This window comes from Physeter macrocephalus, chromosome 18 (assembly GCF_002837175.3).
Source record: "Physeter macrocephalus isolate SW-GA chromosome 18, ASM283717v5, whole genome shotgun sequence".
Taxonomy (NCBI): domain Eukaryota; kingdom Metazoa; phylum Chordata; class Mammalia; order Artiodactyla; family Physeteridae; genus Physeter; species Physeter macrocephalus.
Window position 1 is genome coordinate 13,045,984 of NC_041231.1, and position 19,499 is coordinate 13,065,482.

The following is a 19,499-nucleotide window of genomic DNA, read 5'->3' on the forward strand; positions in this document are numbered from 1 at the left end:
TCCGGTCCAACCATGGCTGGTGACTCTGACTGGGTGGTCCCCAGACTTTACTCGTTACTAAATATTTGCAATAAATGTTCTTGGCAAAAGGAAGAGTACGAGCAAAGATATTTACCGATTAAATCCCCTGGTTCTTCCTCTCCCCTTCCTTTTCCATGTCCCATTCATCCCACAGCTATAAAATAAATGTCTACGTGATACGTTGGCCAAGATCAATTTTTAATGCCATGAGCAATTACCCAGTCAGAACCTTCCCCATAGCATGACAGCTGATGAAACAGAGCCCAGCGCTTAGCTGTGAAGACTTCCACCTAAGACGGCAGAAACATACGGTGTTTCAACAGGTCAGTAATTCCCCAGATTTCCCACCAGTTGGCCTGAAAAACACAAAGCCTGCAAATTCACGGTTACTGAAAAGCGCTCTCAGTGTGGGGTTCGGTGATCTGAGCAAAGGAAAATGACTGCAAAGGGAAGTACCAGCACAACAGATAAACAAGGACAGCCAAGTTCATGTTCAAAGTTGGACAGCTGTATTTTTCACATTAATGAAGTCACCTTTTCCGACACTTCGAACTTGCTCTTTGCTCTTCTGGGAGGAAAGGAACAAAGACTCCTGATTAAAGACTAAGACTTCCTTCGGAAGGTAACAACTGGACATCAGAGCCCCTTTTATACCATGCTCTAGCTTAGAAATTGATATGTACCAAAGTCTCCTGAATATATTTGTATGTGATTTTACTTTTTAATTGGAAGATACGGGCTTTACAGGGAGGAAGGGAAGTTAGCAATCCCATGAGAAATGGCTGCAAGAAGGGGATCCAAAAACAGTCAAATTAAATTTCAAAAGGCATCTTTTAGAACGGAACCTAGGATGATTTTTCTTAGTGTTGATCACAGTGAAGAGGAAGAAAACAGAAATAATAAAGACACACAACTCAGAAAGAAATATTCAAAGAGAGGCAGCCTAACAGCAGCCCCAAAGCTCTGGCCCCTGTGGAGGGTTCATTCTTAAACAAGTTACCTAACACAGCTAAATCTGTTACCTCTGGCCACATACATGGGGTGCCTTCTGAAAATAACCATTTTGGATAGTCATCGGTCTTCACTGATTCATTCTGAAAGCCAGCTGGCATCTGCGAGTTAAAGAGGTAAGATGTCTGAAGTACGTACCAGAGTTCAGAAGGGTGGTTAACACTTCCTTAGTCTCTGTCTGCAGAAGACTTCCTGTCCCCTCTGAGCCCTCTCTCTGGGTGAGGTTAGGCTCTGGGTCTCTGGGGGATGCACTGTTTGGGGAAGTTGGGCATCTTACTCTGTTAAATGCATTTTATAAATGAACTTTACACCAAGGTGTTTCTGACCATTCCAATAATAACCCTTCTCTCTAAACTGCAGCTACACAGCTCTCTCAACTAAAGTTGGTTCCAGAGAAGAGATCCAAGGTTGGAATATTTTACTACTGTGCAATTTCATCTGTAAGCATCAGTTTGGTACCTAACACTTGCTGGGCCCTGAAGGATCCAGTGCCTCTGAGAACTTCATGGAGGTGATTAAAGAAACAAAGCTGCCATAGGAGAGGGGTGGTCCCACTCGAGAGGAAAAGGAAAAGAAAACGCTTGATACAGGTCTTCCCAAGGAAGCTGGAATATCCTCCGGGCCAGGGTTCAGTTCAGCGGTGGACTATGGCATTTCAAGTGATGTGACCAGATACAGAAAGGTCAGAAAGCATGTGGCAGATTCAAGACACTTCAGGGAGGTCGGTGTGACAGGAGCACAGGGTGAGGGGTGGGACAAAGGCCCCCGGGGGAGAAGGCAGAAGTGGGGAGGAAGGCCCACCCTGATCCTGGAGGAAGGGGATGGATGGGGTGGACGTGTTTGGCACCAACAAATAACAGGTCATTTCAGGTGTTGAGAAAAGCACTAACAAAAATAATAGCAGTACTGGCAAATACTGTTGTACCAGCCATCATCCTAAGCCCATTTTCATGTACTTAATTCTCACAACAGTCCTATGGGAGAGGTACCCCTATGGGTCCCATTTTACAGAGAGGCCAAGGGAGGCAAATTAAGTGAGGTGCAGCAAGTTTAGTGGTAGCGCTAGGAAGTGGTGGAGCTTGGGATTTAAAAGGAGGCAACCTGACTCCATAGCCCATGCTTTTTAACACTGGGTCACAGTGCCTCTTCGTAGATGACCTATGTCAGCAGATACCTGTCAATACTGACCTATTACTTCCTCTCCATTTTTTAGAAAGGAAAACTAAGGTGGAGAAAGCAGATGTGACTCTGGAAAGGTCACACAGAAGAATCACTGGTAATTTGTGTTTACAAATAATCCTCTCAGACATTTTAGCTTCACTTGTCTGTAAAAACAAATTTAAATATAGAGCTGGGACCCATAAAAGAAGGCACACCCTAAATCTTGAATACTCTATTATCAAAATGCTCACAATACTGGTTGTTCCTAATAAGATGCTTGGCAGTGAAATTTGCAAGGCATCCAGGAAATCTTCAATAGTTTTGCTACAATCTTGCAAGCTGAGGACTACAAAGCAGATCAGTGAGTCTTCTGCAGACAGCCACCTCAAGCGGGATGATACTCATTTGCATAACAATAACAGTGATGAGAGAAGAGCTATTGGTTCCACCCCTCCTTGCCAGACTCCTGACGTTCTAATCTGGCACTTTTTTTTGTTTGTTTGCGGTACGCGGGCCTCTCACTGTTGCGGCCTCTCCCGTTGCGGAGCACAGGCTCCGGACGCGCAGGCTCGGCGGCCATGGCTCACGGGCCCAGCCGCTCCGCGGCATGTGGGATCCTCCCGGACCGGGGCGCGAACCCGGTTCCCCTGCATCGGCAGGCGGACGCGCAACCACTGTGCCACCAGGGAAGCCCCTAATCTGGCACTTTTGATTGAATCCTATAAACTGGCATTTATAGCCACGGTGATCTATACTATTTTTTTAAATTAATTAATTTATTTATTTTTGGCTGCGTTGGGTCTTTGCTGGTGCTGCACGCGGGCCTTCTCTAGCTGCGGCGAGTGGAGGGCTACCCTTGGTTGCGGTGCGCGGGCTTCTCATTGCGGTGGCTTCTCTTGTTGCAGAGCACGGGCTCTAGGCGCGCGGGCTCAGTAGTTGTGGTGCGTGGGCTTAGCTGTTCCACGGCATGTGGGATCTTCCCGGCCCAGGGCTTGAACCCATGTCTCCTGCATTGGCAGGCGGATTCTTAACCACTGCCACCAGGGAAGCCCGTGATCTATACTTTTAATGGAAAAAAAAAAAAAAAAAAACGATCAGGAAATAAATGCACAAATCATGTAACTGACTATTTACCAACTTCGATGCGAACTTCTTATTGAAGCATAAATGATTTCAGGGCAATTTCAAACAGCCACTTACCTTTCCAATGCATATCCATCAATGTGTTAAAGCTCGCTTTCAGAGTGTGATTTCAAATGGCAGGCATCATGTTCCCTGCTAAGATAAAGACCCTCGTGTCCTATTCAGTCATTGTGAAGGCTCTGTTGCAATATGGCTGCACGATAAATCAAGAACGCCTTTGTTATTTATGAAAAGTTTCGCCTTCTTGATATTTTCCCACTGCATCTTTTCTGTCTTCCTTGTTCTCTGCTTGTTACTTCTTCCTCACTGTCATAGTTGGGAGGACTGTTGAGTAGGCAATTGAAAACGCCCCCTACATCTGAATCAATGAGTGTTTGTTCAGAAGGTTGTAAGGAGTGAACACCTGTTGGCCAGAGAGCTTGTCTGAATGGCGGGCGAGACAATTCCAAGACCTGAGACAGAGTGTAGCTGGAAGACCTCTCCTCCTAGGCTCCCCTCACTCCATTTTCCGAGAAGGACAGAGATTTCTCGTTGGGCTCCATAATCAATCAAATGAGAGATGGTAACTGTTGGGGTCAGAAACTCACTGAAGCCACTTTTATTCTTAACAATGGGAAATCAGCTGTGCAGCTGTGTAAAGACCAGCCAGAACCTGTTCCCAGGCATGGGAAACACATTCATGAATTTGTCCTACTGAGGGCTGGATGGGGACGTTGCTCATTCAGATGTATTTTGGGGGGGAGTTTACTGCTCTCAACTGCAGATTGTTTGGAGAAGCTATCTGTAAACAGCATGCTATATCAAATACGGGAAACTGAAAGACGGCATGAGCAAAACATCCCTAGGAATGGCAGCGCTCACCTGAGAAAACTGGGTGTAGGGTCTTCCAGGTTCAGTAACCAGAAAAATGAACTTTTTTAGACTAAGCCCCCTGCTTAGGACAGACACTGTAAGTTAAACAGTGTGATAGCATCAATTACAGGGCTGACTTGCTTAAGTAATTGGAGTAGTTTAGGACGACATATGCTCGGTGGTTGTGCTATTTTGGTTCTAAAGGTTAGAGGATAGTAGAAAAGGGAGATAAGTTTGACTTTTCACCTTGGCCTATGACATTTGACCAAGAATGAACCCTGAATGTGGGTAAAAGTGATGCCACCAAGTAGCCTGTCACTATGTGTCCCAGAACTCCATTGAGGATGGCTCTGCACACAGCCGGTTTATCAGAGACTAAACATTTCTAACTCTGACTACCTGCTCACAACAGCTTGCCTGCAACCACCCAGCTTAATAGGATCAAGGAAAGTAAAACTGTCTGTACTAATGTGATTCTACAATCCAAAGAAATTCTTACCCAGGAAGATAAAAGTTACAAATATTTTTCAAGGTTTGTTTTAGGATCTTCCTGAAAATCCATCCATTTGAACAATGTATCATCTCATTCTCAAAAAAAAAACAGAAAACATTTCCATCAGGGTACATAGCTCATTTTCAGGACCAATAATCACTCAACTGGACTAAATCCTCTCATCAAACAGGAGTTTCGCAAAAAGGCTTGCTTCAAAACCCTCCTTGCTGGATCTACCGATTCAAAACTATACTATCACAGACTTTGCCCAATTCTGATCAAATCTCCCCCATTGAAAAAAGTCCCTTCCTCCAGACAGCCAAATTGTAAAAATATTTGCCCTTGACTTCCCTTCTCCTGAGACTCTACCAAGACTCTTTCAAGATGGTAGCCCCCTTACTGCAGTAAACTACAAATGTGACTTTGCAATATCAACAGGCAATTTTGGTAGCCATGTCAGGGAGTTGACAGTCAACAACTTGCAAATTCCAAGCTATTTGCTACAATGTTCTACTGTTCTATGACCTTTTATATAGATCAGACAATGTCAGAACAGGGTATACATCTAAGAGTGGAATTTCTAGTTCATATGGCAACTTGATGTTTAACTGTTTCAGGAACTGCCAATCTATTCTCTTTCTCTGCATTTCTGCTTTGTCATTTAAAGAGAAATAATGCAATGAGAGCAAAATGCTCAGGATTGTGGAGGCTAAACGAGGAAAACATTGGAGGTCAACAGAACTCTCCTTTGTAGCTTAGCTAAGCCTCCTGTGGTATTGGCATCACTTCCTCTTCTGTTAATCTTCAATCCCAACCGCTCACTTGAGAGGGATTCTGCCTACCTATCATGAATTTAGGGTTCTTAATTCAGGGTTCTTCCCCAAACTTTTCCAGGTATGTGATTAGAACATTTACCAAACAGATTAGCTCAATTAGATACTAAAGATGCTTAAGAAAACTGCATACAAGTCTTATCTGTTAACACAAATAACGTTAACTCTCTAAGACAGACTCAAGGATGTATTTTACAACATGGGGAATATGGGCAATATTTTGCAATGACTGTAAATGGAAAGTGACCTCTCCAAACTGTACAAAAAATATTTAACTAAAATATGACACTGATAGAGGGGTATTAAAATTTTAAAAAATTAAAAAGAAAAAATTTTAAAAAGAATGTTGAGAACGTCATATGGATTTTATAGGCTTCATGGAAAAGCAAAGTTATGTAGTACAGAACTGTAGTTAGATAAAATAATCTGCCCCCTTCTAACCCCTCCCCCCAACAAAGATTTCCACATCTTGATTTCTTGACCTGTCAATATGTTGCATTACATGGCGAAAGAGACTTTGCAGATGGAATAAGGTTACAGACCTTAAAATAAGGAGATTATCCTGGATTATCTGGGTGAGCCCTGTGTAATCCCACTGGCCCTTCAGAGCACAGGAAGAAGGCAGAAAAGTCAGTGAGAGATGCAACTGCAATAGAGGAGACAGGAAGCCTTGGAAGCATGAGAGGGACTCGAGGAATGAACGGCAGACAATGCATCAAGGCAGCCTGGAGAAGCTGGCAGCAGAGAAACAGAGACCTCAGTCCCACAACCACGAGAAACTAAATACTACCAAGGACCTGGCAGGAAACACATTCTCCCCTAGAGGCTCCAGAAAGAAACAACCCTCTTGGTACCTTGATTTTAGCCCAGTGGGATCCCTGTTGGACCTGTGACCCACAGAACCACAAGATAAGAAATCTGTGGTGTTTTATGCAACCACATTTCTGGTAATTATTATTTTTTAAAAAAGATTTTTATTTTTTTTGGGTGTGGACCATTTTTCAAGTCTTTATTGAATTTGTTACAATATTGCTTCTGTTTTATGGTTTTGGTCTTTTGGCCGTGAGGCATGTGGGATCTTAGCTCCCCGATCAGGGATTAAACCTGCACCCCCGGAATTGGAAGGTGAAATCTTAACCACTGGACTGCCAAGGAAGTCCCTCTGGTAATTATTTACGGCAGCAAGAAATATGACAAGAAGTATGACCATGAATCTCATAAGCTTACTTATATCGGGGAGAGTATAGCAATTCACTCTCAAAGGGTCCTGGTGAAGTAGCTGTTTTGCTTGACTTGACTCGATTTTAAATACACAAGGGGACTGAGGTTCAAAGATAGTAAATGATTTGCTTTATCTGAGGAGATAGGACTCAAAACTTGTGCTTTCAATGCTGTCCTACCTTATAAGACTATCTCACGGTGGGTTGAAAACACTTCAAATCTGATTCCCACATTTCCATTTTAACACCATCAGGTCATCCTCAGATTTTTGGCTCTCCAGGGCAAACAGTTAGGCAGAGGCTACATAAACTCATCTCTTTCCTTTTCTAATTTCGGAGTGGGAACAACAGGTGAGAATCCCTGTTATAACACTTGAGCTCTCTAAACTCATCCGTCTTATTATTTCTTCCTTCAAATGTATTTTGCCTGAGCCCAGAACACAGTGAGTAATGAAATTCAACAATTTCCCCACAGAACACAGTCGTATATTAATAAACATAAGTGATTTGCTGGAACTCCTACAATGCAAACGAGAAATGATGGGGGTTCAGGCTTCTGTAATGCACATGTTTTTGAAACCATATGGATAATTATAAATACTATTCATCTTCCAGACGTTCATAGACAGAACACAGTTATATATCATAGGTTACTAGAAGAAATGTTGACAACACAAGGGTGATCTTGGTTTCTTTCATTTTCAGTTTGTTTCAGAATATGTACAAATACATGCCTCCACACAAAAGCACTGTCTTCACTAAAGCAGTTCTCTTTTGCAGGCTGTATTTATTGACCCTTTTAAAAAAACATTATTACATACTTATGGCTGTTTTGGTTCGTTAACACTGTTAGTATATTACTGTTGATTTTTAGAAAACAATTCCCAGAGAATTTTTATAAAAAGTCAAGCATACGTGGAAACCAAATTAGCGGAGATAAGTTAGAAACTACTCTAAGTCTAGATGAGGTGAATGAAATGAGATGCCTGTGGGCCTAAGGAATGAGGCGAGTGGGCGGAGTTAGCGGGGTGTCAGGCAGTAAGGGATAGTGGGGTCTGTGGTGACATGGAGAACACACACCATGTCTGAAGTGGGAAGCCTCTACTTAGATTCAATTAGCTGTTGCTGCATGGGACAAAGGCATATTATTGTCTGATCTTCTGATTTTTCAAAAGAAAAGCCAAATATATAGTTATTCTTATGAAATGTCTTGATTCTTAAAATATTAGCAGGGAATTAAGTTTTTAAACACACCTGCTGTTTGTATTCTGTTTGAGATCTCTAGTGTCAAGCTGGCTGACAGCTGGAAAGCAATACATACTCTACCGGATTGGTACATGTCCTGTGTAAAATATCACAGATTTAGATACGCTGACAAACGGAAATAACGTTTGGCACTCTGGTCTCAGGTTAAAGGCCATCTTGTCAGAGAGGCTGTCCTTGTCCTGGTTCACAGATCTAGGAACTGGGCAGGACCATGGTTATAAACCAGAGCCCCACGATCCTAAATCTTCTGTTGTTTTGACCCGTTCTCTAATGCAGCATTAAAACCTAGAGAGGCAGGCAGCGGATGGGACCAGCGTTAATGGTGTGATTATGAATTAATTCACTTTCACCAACACAAAAGTAGCCACTGACTCCGCTGCTTGATCCCTCAAGAATAATAATCCCACTCCGTGCTCTCAAATAGCCATAGATATGTTTCTAAACCTAAAGATCAACTGGAACAAAATAAAAACCAATTCTTTTATCCCTTTTCCTCCTTTTTTCCTGACTGGCTTTATCATTCAGAGACCAAAAGAGTCTACCTTGCAGTGTGAGCCAGCTTTCAGACCACTTGTAAAATTCTTAAGAAACTTGTCTGGTAAACCAAGGTCTTGAATGGATCCCTGAATCACATGGAATTGCTGACTGCAGTAGAATTCTGGATACATCTTCTCATCCATTCATGCAACAAGCACTGGGAATTCTGACAAATCAAAACTGACAAGCCTAGCCTTAAGTAATTTATAACATAATTCAACTGTTTGTCTGCTTATCTACTCATCTATTTAATATAAAACAAGTCATTTTTACATGCTAAGTATTATGCTAGGTGCTGCGGTATAAAGAAGAAAAAAACACAGCTGAGTGCTGGAAACTGACATTTTCAACAGTTATGGATGAGGCGATAAACTAAGGATATTAAATTATTATTACTGTTGTTGTTGTAGCTAACATTTGCTGAATATTTACTATGTGCCAGGCACTGCTTTAAGTATGCTACATACAGGACTACGTTTAATTCTAACAATAACCTTAGGAAATTGGTACTATTGTAATCCTGCTTCACAGCTAGTAAGTGGCAGACCTGAGACTCAGATCCATTTAATCAGGTCAGCTGCAAACCTGTAGCCCTAATCACTGATAACAAAACTATAAATTATAAGATATGAGCCATTAATTATGATGAACAATAAGGTGATTCCGTAAAAGAAGCCTTCACACTGAAGCTGAAAGAAGTACTAGATTTTGACAACTTACGTGTTTTTCTCTTTGTCAACACTGATTATGGCTATCCATTACCCCATATCTCACGCAGTACACTGAAAATTAGAAGCGTGATTAGACTTCTAAAACATTTTTACTGTTGCAATTATGAAACAATAGAGTGATTAGTAGTTTTATGGGCACAGTAAGTAAGTCTTGATTTGGGGAGAGATAATTGGATTAAACAGTAATTGCCGCAATCAACCGTACTTTTTACGTCTTTAAACGCCCGTGAAAGCCTAAATTCTAACCGGGGTGAAAGATTCAATATTTAACAAAATCACAACTCTTAAAATTAATTTTTTATCACCTCAGTTTAATGAAATCTGAAAAAATTTTGCTTTTTGAGGGTAGGCTGACATTTTATTTCCCCCAATTTGGGCACATTAAAACAAAAACAATTTTTTTTTCATTTTGGATTGCTGTAGTGAATGAGATAGTAGATAGAAAAGTTATCACACTTAAGTCGCCTTCATTCATTGATAAGGGAACAATCCAGAGGGGCTATAAATGGCTTCCAGTAAAGGTTTCCAAGGGCTCAAAGGATGTCACCTCCACCTAGTTTCCCTAAGTTCTGCCTCATTTTCCCTGGAGCTCCTGGCTCTGTGGCCTCCAAATGGCTCCCTGGGGCTCCTGAGGGCCACACCCACCTCCAATAGGAGGTGGATTGGCCAGCAGATTTCCAGTGGTTCATCCTGATTGGACAGTTTACTGCCCATAATCACTATGGCCATGGTGATTGGCTTAGGCTAAATCAGGTGTGGCCCCTGGACTTGGGAACTACGCCGGGCAGACCACATGGCTAAAAGAAGCTTGGACGCTCTTCCCAGAGGGAAGAAGTGTGCTGTGGCTGCTTTCTGCAGAAAATGTCTACCATTAGAAAGAGTTCATGCTAATTTTACATGTCTTTATATATTAACAACAACAAGCCCAAATGGCTGCTGTGTTCCAGATACTAGTTCTAGTAGGTACATGAAACAATAATTAAAACAGAGATTCTTTTAGGAGTTTTCAGTCCCTAGGTGGAAAGTCAGTTCAACAGGGAACAAATCGCTTAGAAAGCCCCCCACACCTCAGAAGATCACAAAGTTGGACTAGCCTACATAGGGGCAGATGACAGAGGTGTCAATAAAGGTTAAGTGATATTTATTCAACCTTCCACTTAAGAGAGTGTGCAGTTCACTGTAGGAAGCTGCCCATTAAGAGTAGTTTTTTGTTGTTGTTTTTTCAACTTTAATCAACAATTTGGGATTTTAAAGAATGTCAGTTATTTGAAAAAAGAACATTTTAGGCGTATCTAAATTTCCTACTAATTGCAAATAACTGAGAGATGACAGAAGTCACCTTTGTTTCTAATATGCAAAACAGATGTAGAGTTTATTCACATTATAAATTTATAATTTTTTAAACTATCTACGTTTCATTTCTTGCCTTTTTTTCCCAAAATATTCCCCATCCCAATTTTTAAACAGGACTGCATTATTCATTTAAAAAAAATTTTTTTCCTCTGCTCCATCTTGGGAACTACTACTTACCCTTCAAATTCAGTTCAAATATAAGTCAGTGCCTTAAATCACAACCTATCTAAATCCTGTAAATGCAATTTATCAATTACAGAGCCCTGATCCTATTCTGGGAACTCCCAGGGCAGGGACGTGCCCCTCATTTCTCCCTGCCTCTCCAGGAGCTCCATGCTTCCTGACACCCTGCAGATGAGCAATGGATATGGTTGCATTAACCCTTTGCCTGCTTCTCTGCCAGGAAAAATGTTTTCTGGAATCTCTGCATCATACTGCACAAACCTGAGAAAATAAATCAGGGTTCTTTCTGTAGGGGTGGTTAAGTGGGAGAGTGAATGGCTTTGCTCTTAAAGATTTCCTTCTGATGAATTCTTGTTGGTGAAGAAATATTGTAGTAGCAAACCTTGCGGTCATGTGTTAGCCCGAGAGGAGACAGGGCCTACAGCTATTACTCTGCCAGTGAGGGCTCAGGGTGGCATTCTGTAACACACAGTGCACTCCTAGGCATCTAAATTTCAGAGGATCGGGTACAGAATGGCAAGCAGTCTGGTCTATAGCCCTGGGATTATAAAACTCTAAAACTTTGACTTCTTAGCTAAGAAACTCATTTGCAATTACTGACCACAAAGAAAGCTCTCCAGAAAATTCCATTTGCTAGAGATGATCTAACTGGGGATTGAAAGAGTACCCCCAAGTCTGTAAATGAGAAGTACACTTGTTACTTGACATACTTTGTTCTATTTCGTTGACTAGGAGAAAGCAAACCTACAAAACTAAGTTTGCCCCAAATTCACTCTCACAGAACTTTTAAGTGAATCAGAATAATTAGAGCAAAAGTAATATCTTGAGCATGGTGATGCTGGAGGGACAGGATACCAACCACTGGACATGCTATGGGCTATGGCCTGGGTCTCCAGTGAGAAGGGGGGAGTGCCCTCTGAGCACTGCACTTACCTCCATTTTAGTCTTTTCTTAGTGATTCAAATTGGACCTTACAGTATCTTAAGGAGCCCATAAAAGGCATCAACATGGTAACCTCTTTCCAAGACCACTTACCACAGTGGCCACCCTCTGAATTAACCCAGCCCTTCACGGGTCTAAAATTGTCCCTGTTCCTGGCTCAGCCATTTGTATCTTTCAGGTGCATGCTATCCTGAGCATCAATTACTGGGTTCAGCTGAGGATCTGTGGTCCTGTCTGCTCTTCTGCCATACCACTCTCAACATGACAAAGTAGAATCAGAAATGTTCCTATTTAGCGCTAAGTCAAGCATACATCCCTGATCTAGCATCCATAAAAGAAAACAAAAGTCCAAAGTATTTATGGTCGGCCCAACTTCCCAGGCAAATGAAACAGAATCTTTTAAATTGGGTGCTATTTAGAGCAGTTGGACTGGAACTGTGTCATTTTCTATGAGGTTTTTCAAGGTCTTGGGTTCTCTGCTATTACAGTTTCTCTCTCTCTCTTTAATGGATTTCAAGGCCAGTTATAGATTAACAACTTACATTTTTTTTTTTATAACTATGACCCGAAACTCTTTTCTGAGCTTCAGATTTCTATCCATTTCATTTAGGCTTTCATATATTTGGGAAGACTCAATTGGGATTCTTAATTTTTCTCCTCCCACTCCCAGGAGTCTCCCTAATCTCTTGTTATAGCATCCAAACGGCCTCAAGCTATAAATGAGGGATTCATTCTTGATTATTATTCCTTCAAACCCAGTATTATTTTCCCTTTAATCCCAGTACTGAATCCATCACTAAATTATGTTATTCTTCCTATAAAATATATATGTAATTATAGAGGTACATATACATATATACATATATATATGTGTGTGTGTTTCCACTCATTTCATTACATCTCCACTATTACCACATTCTCTAAGCCAGTGGTTCTCAAAGTAAATACCATCAGCATAACACAGGGACTCCTTAGAAAGGCAAATATTTGGGCTTCCTTCCACTCCCAGATGTTCTGAATCAGAAACTCTGGAGGTGGACCCAGCAATATGTGTTTTTACAAGCCTTCTAGATGGTTATGTTGCACACTGAAGTTTGAGAACCCCTTCACTAAGCCATTCTATTTTAGCTCGACGACTGCAGTGCACTCTTTTTTTTTTGCTGTTGGGGGTAGGAGTTTATTAATTAATTTATTTATTTTTGCTGTGTTGGGTCTTCGTTTCTGTGTGGGGGCTTTCTCTAGTTGTGCCAAGCGGGGGCCGCTCTTCATCGCGGTGCGCGGGCCTCTCACTGTCGTGGCCTCTCTTGTTGCGAAGCACAGGCTCCAGATGCGCAGGCCCTTTGCTATTCATTACCTTCTCAGCGGACAAAATAATTTTTATTCCTAATTCTGCTCCAGTCACTCCCTTGCTTAGTACTTCTCTGTGGCTTTGAAATGCACTCAGAATAAAATTTTAGAAATATTTACCATGGCCTACAAGGGACTGCCTGCTCTGGCTCTTACCTACTGCCCTAACTTCTCCTCCCCGTCCCCTTGCTTAGCTATACCATAGCAGTGTCTGCCTCCTGACCTGCTCCGTGGATCACTCATTCTCCCTCCATCATCTGCTCCTCATCCAGTAGGCCACTCTCCACCTCTATTATTCCTTTTCCCACTCTGCCTCTTACCACACTTGGGAATTTCCACACACATATCTCTTGTTTACCATGTAACTCTGCCCTAGATGTTCAATTATGTGCAAACAGGCACCATGTTTATTTGCAGGCCGTTTGCTATTCATTACCTTCTCAGCAGACAAAATAATTTTTATTCCTAATTCTGCTCCAGTCACTCCCTTTCTTAGTACTTCTCTGTGGCTTTGAAATGCACTCAGAATAAAATTTTAGAAATATTTACCATGGCCTACAAGGGACTGCCTGCTCTGGCTCTTACCTACTGCCCTAACTTCTCCTCCCCGTCCCCTTGCTTAGCTATACCATAGCAGTGTCTGCCTCCTGACCTGCTCCGTGGATCACTCATTCTCCCTCCATCATCTGCTCCTCATCCAGTAGGCCCCTCTCCACCTCTATTATTCCTTTTCCCACTCTGCCTCTTACCACACTTGGGAATTTCCACACACATATCTCTTGTATACCATGTAACTCTGCCCTAGATGTTCAATTATGTGCAAACAGGCACCATGTTTATTTCGATTTCCACTGTGTACATACTGTCTCCCACAATGCTTATCACATGACAGGTGCTTTCAGACAAACAAACAAACAAAACCTACTTGCTGAATGGCTAATAAGATACAATTCATATAAAGCTTAAAATAGAAACCAAACAAAGAATAATCTTCCTGTCAGCTCACTGGGATGGTGGACCTTGAGAGAGAAAGAACAGGACAGATACAAGCAGAGCCACGCAGGACAATGTACAAAGGAGGTAAATGTCCTGTCATGGCTTCATCAACGCCCCCTTTATGCACAATCCTTTCTTCTAAAAATCATGACCCAAGCTCTACTACCCCCAACACATCAATTTTGCATTCTACTCTCAAAAAGCCCTGATCTCAATCATTTCCAAAGTGCCTCCTAAGGTGTACACCAATAAAGGCTAATGGCATAATTTCCAGGGTTGGAAGAGACATTAGAAGGACTTTTCTGGGATACGGCCTGTGATGGTTCTTTGTATGTGTCAACTGGATGAGGCCATGGGGGTGCCCCAGTATTTAGTTATACGTTATACAGGGTCTGTCTGTGAGGGAGTTTCTGGATGAGATACACATTTGAATTGGTGACTGAGTAAAGCAGTTACTCACCAGTGTATATGCGCCTCAGATAATCTGAGGAGCTGAGCAGAATTAAAGTCTGAATATGAGAGAATCCTCTTTCTCTCTGCCTATCTTTGAGCTGGGACATCAGTCTTCTGCTGCCTTCACACTCAGACTGGAGCTTACACCATTAACTCTCCTGGGTCTCCAGCTTGCCAAGTGCAGATCTTGGGACTTCTCAGCCTTCATAAGAATTGTGAGCCAATTTCTTATAATCTATCATCTATCTATCTATCTATCTATCTATCTATCTATCTTATTGGTTCTGTTTCTGTGGAGAACGCAGAATAATGCAGGGCTCTGCCAGACACAAGAAAATTGTGTTTGTATATATTACTATTTCAAAGTAGATTTGTGGACCTTGGTGAGCCCTACCTGATTTATAAGCCTTACCCAATATACCTGTCCACAATATCCCTGGTGAATGTCATACTCAAGCTTGACGCCACATCAAAGGACCTGCTGTAGAACTTCTTGAAGTGTAAATGGTCCAGCACATCTCAGCAGAAGAGGCCCTGCAGCACTTCTGCTGCTCTGACTTCTGCCATCACCCCCAGGCTCCAGGACCTCAGCCACCAGGCTCAGGCCTGGCCTATTTAAGTTCCCTCCCAGGAGGGGAAGAAAAGCAGGGGATGCATGGTGTGCTGAGCTCCAGCTGTGCTGGGCCCAGCCAGGGTGGAGGGACCCTAGCCCTTGTGTTCTTTATTCCCTGGGAAGACTGGGTATATTCATTTAAACTAACCATTAATTTCAAAAAGGGCATTGTAAGTATTATTAGAAGCACATTATTGAATGTTGAACCTGAAATATTAAAAAAGTGAAAAAAAAAAACTTAAAAAGGTGGTTGGAAAGCTGTCAGCTAACACCTAGGCAGGCATATTCCAAACAGAACCACTTCAGGGGAATGTAAATGATAATCACACAAGGCCACTCCATTATGATGGTGGAACAAGACAAAACAAGGTCACTCTTCCATCACGTGTGAAATTAGACACAAACAAGGATGCTCTGCAACCACAAAAATAACTAGACATCTCCCTTTTCCAGTTCACATAAGGGTCTACTGTTTTTTTGTTAGTGACAATTCTTGCCCAGCTCTTGTCGTCCCACCTCCTAGATCAAAATCACCAAGACACTGAGTTATCAAATTGTCTCTACTTCTTAAGATGACCTAACCCAAAACTGATCCCTGCTTCCTGAAACCTTCTTAGAAACACCCAACTCAGCCCAAACTCTACAGTGAATCCCATCTGAACTCCTACATCCTGAAGAAGCTTTGGTGGCAGGAGCTTGTTTTTCATGTAGCGAGTTAAAGAAACCTAACTGTGTTTGACTACAGATGACTTCCTAAAGGGCTCTGGCTAGTGAACTTTGACATAACCTTGCACAAGAAAGTGCTTGCTCACTCAAGGTCATGCTTTACAGAAAGAAGGAGTGGTTATGGAAATTAACACTGATGTTACCCAGAGATTCTCAGTATAAGCCAAAGTGATTCAGTAAAAACAAACAAACAAACAAACAAAACAGCAAATAAGGAAGGAAGGAAGGACAGAAGGGAAAAATAATTTGACCAAGATTAAGATCTCCTCAAAGTATTAAAGTATTAGCTGGTAACTTGTCTTTAAAGCAATCAGAGCCTCAGATTAAACGAGATGATTCACATAGTTGCTGAGTATAACGTCCGGCATGAACTCCACACACATTTCCTATCTGCGCCATCATCACTGCTATCATTGCTGTATTATTACTGGTCATCAGTCTCTGCTGATGCCCGTAACAAGTTGTATGATCACTTGCAGATGCTCACAAACATACAGACAAGAAACGTCTGCCTCACGGGGCATATTAAAAGTCTGTTCATTCATCACAAAAGCAAAGGAAGAGGAACAAGCAAAACTCACATTGAGCTGCAGTTCATCTGTCCACTGTCCGATCAGGCGGTAACCAGGGTTGGTGGTGTTTGTGGTCTGGTACTGGAAGATGTCGTAACGTCCAGGGGCGTCCCCATTCTTGTTAAACATCACTGGGGTGCCTGCGCTGCCTGGTGAAGACAAGACAGAGACAGATTTTAGAGTTAAACGAGATTCCTTCTATCTCTTGCTTCCCGGGTAATGGTCTGGAGACCTGGTGATAAGCAAGGTAGCTAGGAGGTAGCCTTGCTGTTTAATAGGTTCCCCCAAGATGCCCCCTGAAACTCCTGGGCAAGTCATCACGATGGTCTGCAAATGCTAATTACGGAAGGTGAGAAGACAACCTGCTTCACCCTTTGAACAGCTCAATGTTTTAATATCTGAGAATATTTTATTCTACTTTGTCCTCTCTTTTAAGGAATAACAATCAAATGCATTATTTTCAGGAGAAAATATTAAGCTTTGTTGTTGTTGTTATTATTATTTTAGTGTCCATCAAACACTAAATTGTGGTCAATAAAGAATCATTTCAAGAATTAATAAATACATTTTAAAAATGAAAATACAAGAGAATCAAAAAACAAGCTCAAAAGTTCACTTACGTACATAGTTGAACACTCACTGCATTTAAAAAATATTTTTGGCTGATTATTTCTAATTTGCTTTAAACGATAACCAGTCTTAAATGCTTAGCAGTTTGCCTGGTGAATCCTTAATAAACAATGGATTTTTTCTCAATTTTCTATTTGGGTCTTATTTAAAATGTCTATCTTAAGATAAAGCCAATGTTTTGGCACAATTAGACACTGAAGTCAATTTAAAAAGACTAATTCATGTTTTGAAAAATATATATAAATTCAAAGTTGGATATGAGTGAAAAGTCCCTTAATATTAATCGTGTGGAACAAGTGGCAAACCATATACAAAGAACGGAAGATGTGAGTTTTTGTTTACTTTTAGCAATACAGAAGTTACAAAAGATTCACCAAAAGTTTGTAACTGACCGCTATTTCTCTCATGATCTATAAGAAACAGGAAAAATACCACTGGCTTCAGCATATGTGACTACTGTCTGCTCTTCCTATAAGTTAATACTAGATCAATATTCCCAGTAGAAAACAGTGAATTTCCTGTCGTTTACAAGAAAGTTTACAGATCAATTAAAGGCTGAAACAGAATCACTGAGAAGATCATTTTGCTATTTTTAGGGGAGGGACGGGGTAAGTCTTAGGTAATGAGCATGAAGCAATTTTGATAATTCTCATTAAAAATGTCAGCTTCTAGGGGATCCTGCAGGAAGATGGTGGAAGAGTAAGACATGGAGATCACCTTCCTCCCCACAGATACATCAGAAATACATCTACACGTGGAACAACTCCTACAGAACACCGACTGAACGCTGGCAGAAGACCTCAGACCTCCCAAAAGGCAAGAAACTCCCCCACGTACCTGGGTAGGGCAAAAGAAAAAAGAATAAACAGAAACAAAAGAACAGGGACGGGACCTGCACCAGTGGGAGGGAGCTGTGAAGGAGGAAACGTTTCCACACACTAGAAGCCCCTTCGCGGGCGGAGACTGCGGGTGGCGGAGGGGGGAAGCTTCGGAGCCGCGGAGGAGAGCGCAGCAACAGGGGTGCGGAGAGCAAAGTGGAGAGATTCCCGCAGAGGATCGGTGCCGACCAGCACTCACCAGCCCGAGAGGCTTGTCTGCTCACCCGCCGGGGCGGGCGGGGCTGGGAGCTGAGGCTCGGGCTTCGTTCGGAAGCCAGGAGAGGACTGCGGTTGGCTGCGTGAACACAGCCTGAAGGGAGCTAGTGCGCCACAGCTGGCCGGGAGGGAGTCCAGGGAAAAGTCTGGCGCTGCCGAAGAGGCAAGACTTTTTCTTCCCTGTTTGTTTCCTGGTGCGCGAGGAGAGGGGATTAAGCGCGCAGCTTAAAGGAGCTCCAGAGACGGGTGTGAGCCGCGGCTATCAGCGCGGACCCCAAAGACGGGCATGAGACGCTAAGGCTGCTGCGGCCGCCATCAAGAAGCCTGTGTGCGAGCACAGGTCACTCTCCACACCTCCCCTCCCGGGAGCCTGTGCAGCCCGCCACTGCCAGGGTCCTGGGATCCAGGCGCAACTTCCCCGGGAGAACGCACGGCGCGCCTCAGGCTGGTGCAACATCATGCTGGCCACTGCTGCCGCAGACTCGCCCTGCATCCAGACCCCTCCCTCCCCCCGGCCTGAGGGAGCCAAAGCCCCCGAATCAGCAGCTCCTTTAACCCCGTCCTGTCTGAGCTAAGAACAGACGCCCTCAGGCGACCTACACGCAGAGGTGGGGCCAAATCCAAAGCTGAGCCCTGGGAGCTGTGCGAACGAAGAAGAGAAAGGGAAATCTCTCCCAGCAGCCTCAGGAGCAGCGGATTAAAGCTCCACATTCAACTTGATGTACCCTGCATCTGTGGAAAACCTGAAGACAATGAATCATCCCAAATTGAGGAGGTGGACTTTGAGAGCAAGATAGATTATTTTTTCCCCTTTTCCTCTTTTTGTGACTGTGTATGTGTATGCTTCTGTGTGAGATTTCGTCTGTATAGCTTTGCTTTCACCATTTGTCCTAGGGTTCTGTCCGTCCGTTTTCGGTTCTTTTTTTTACTTAAAAAAATTTTTTTTCCTTAATAATTATTTTTTATTTTAATAACTTTATATAATTTTATCTTACTTTATTTTATTTTATTTTATACTCCTTCTTTTCCTCCCTTCCTCCCTTCCTCCCTTTCTCTCTTTCTACTTTTTCTCCCTTTTATTCTGAGCTGTGTGGATGAAAGGCTCTTGGTGCTCCAGCCAGGTGTCAGGGCTGTGCCTCTGAGGTGGGAGAGCCAACTTCAGGACACTGATCCACAAGAGACCTCCCAGCTCCACGTAATATCAAACGGCAAAAATCTCCCATAGATCTCCATCTCAACACCAACACCCAGCTTCACTCAACGACCAGCAAGCTACAGTGCTGGACACCCTATGCCAAACAACTAGCAAGACAGGAACACAA

General features: G+C 42.6%; 1 protein-coding gene across 2 annotated transcripts in view; it reads right to left on the minus strand.

The window, feature by feature from the left end:
* GRM7 (glutamate metabotropic receptor 7) overlaps positions 1–19,499 on the minus strand; it is a 919,887-nt gene that overhangs the window by 262,226 nt on the left and 638,162 nt on the right. For both annotated transcript variants that reach the window (XM_024124143.1, XM_024124144.1), the window contains exon 7: positions 16,463–16,602. In XM_024124143.1, the coding sequence (XP_023979911.1) occupies positions 16,463–16,602 (140 nt within the window). The remainder of the gene's footprint in view (positions 1–16,462; positions 16,603–19,499) is intronic.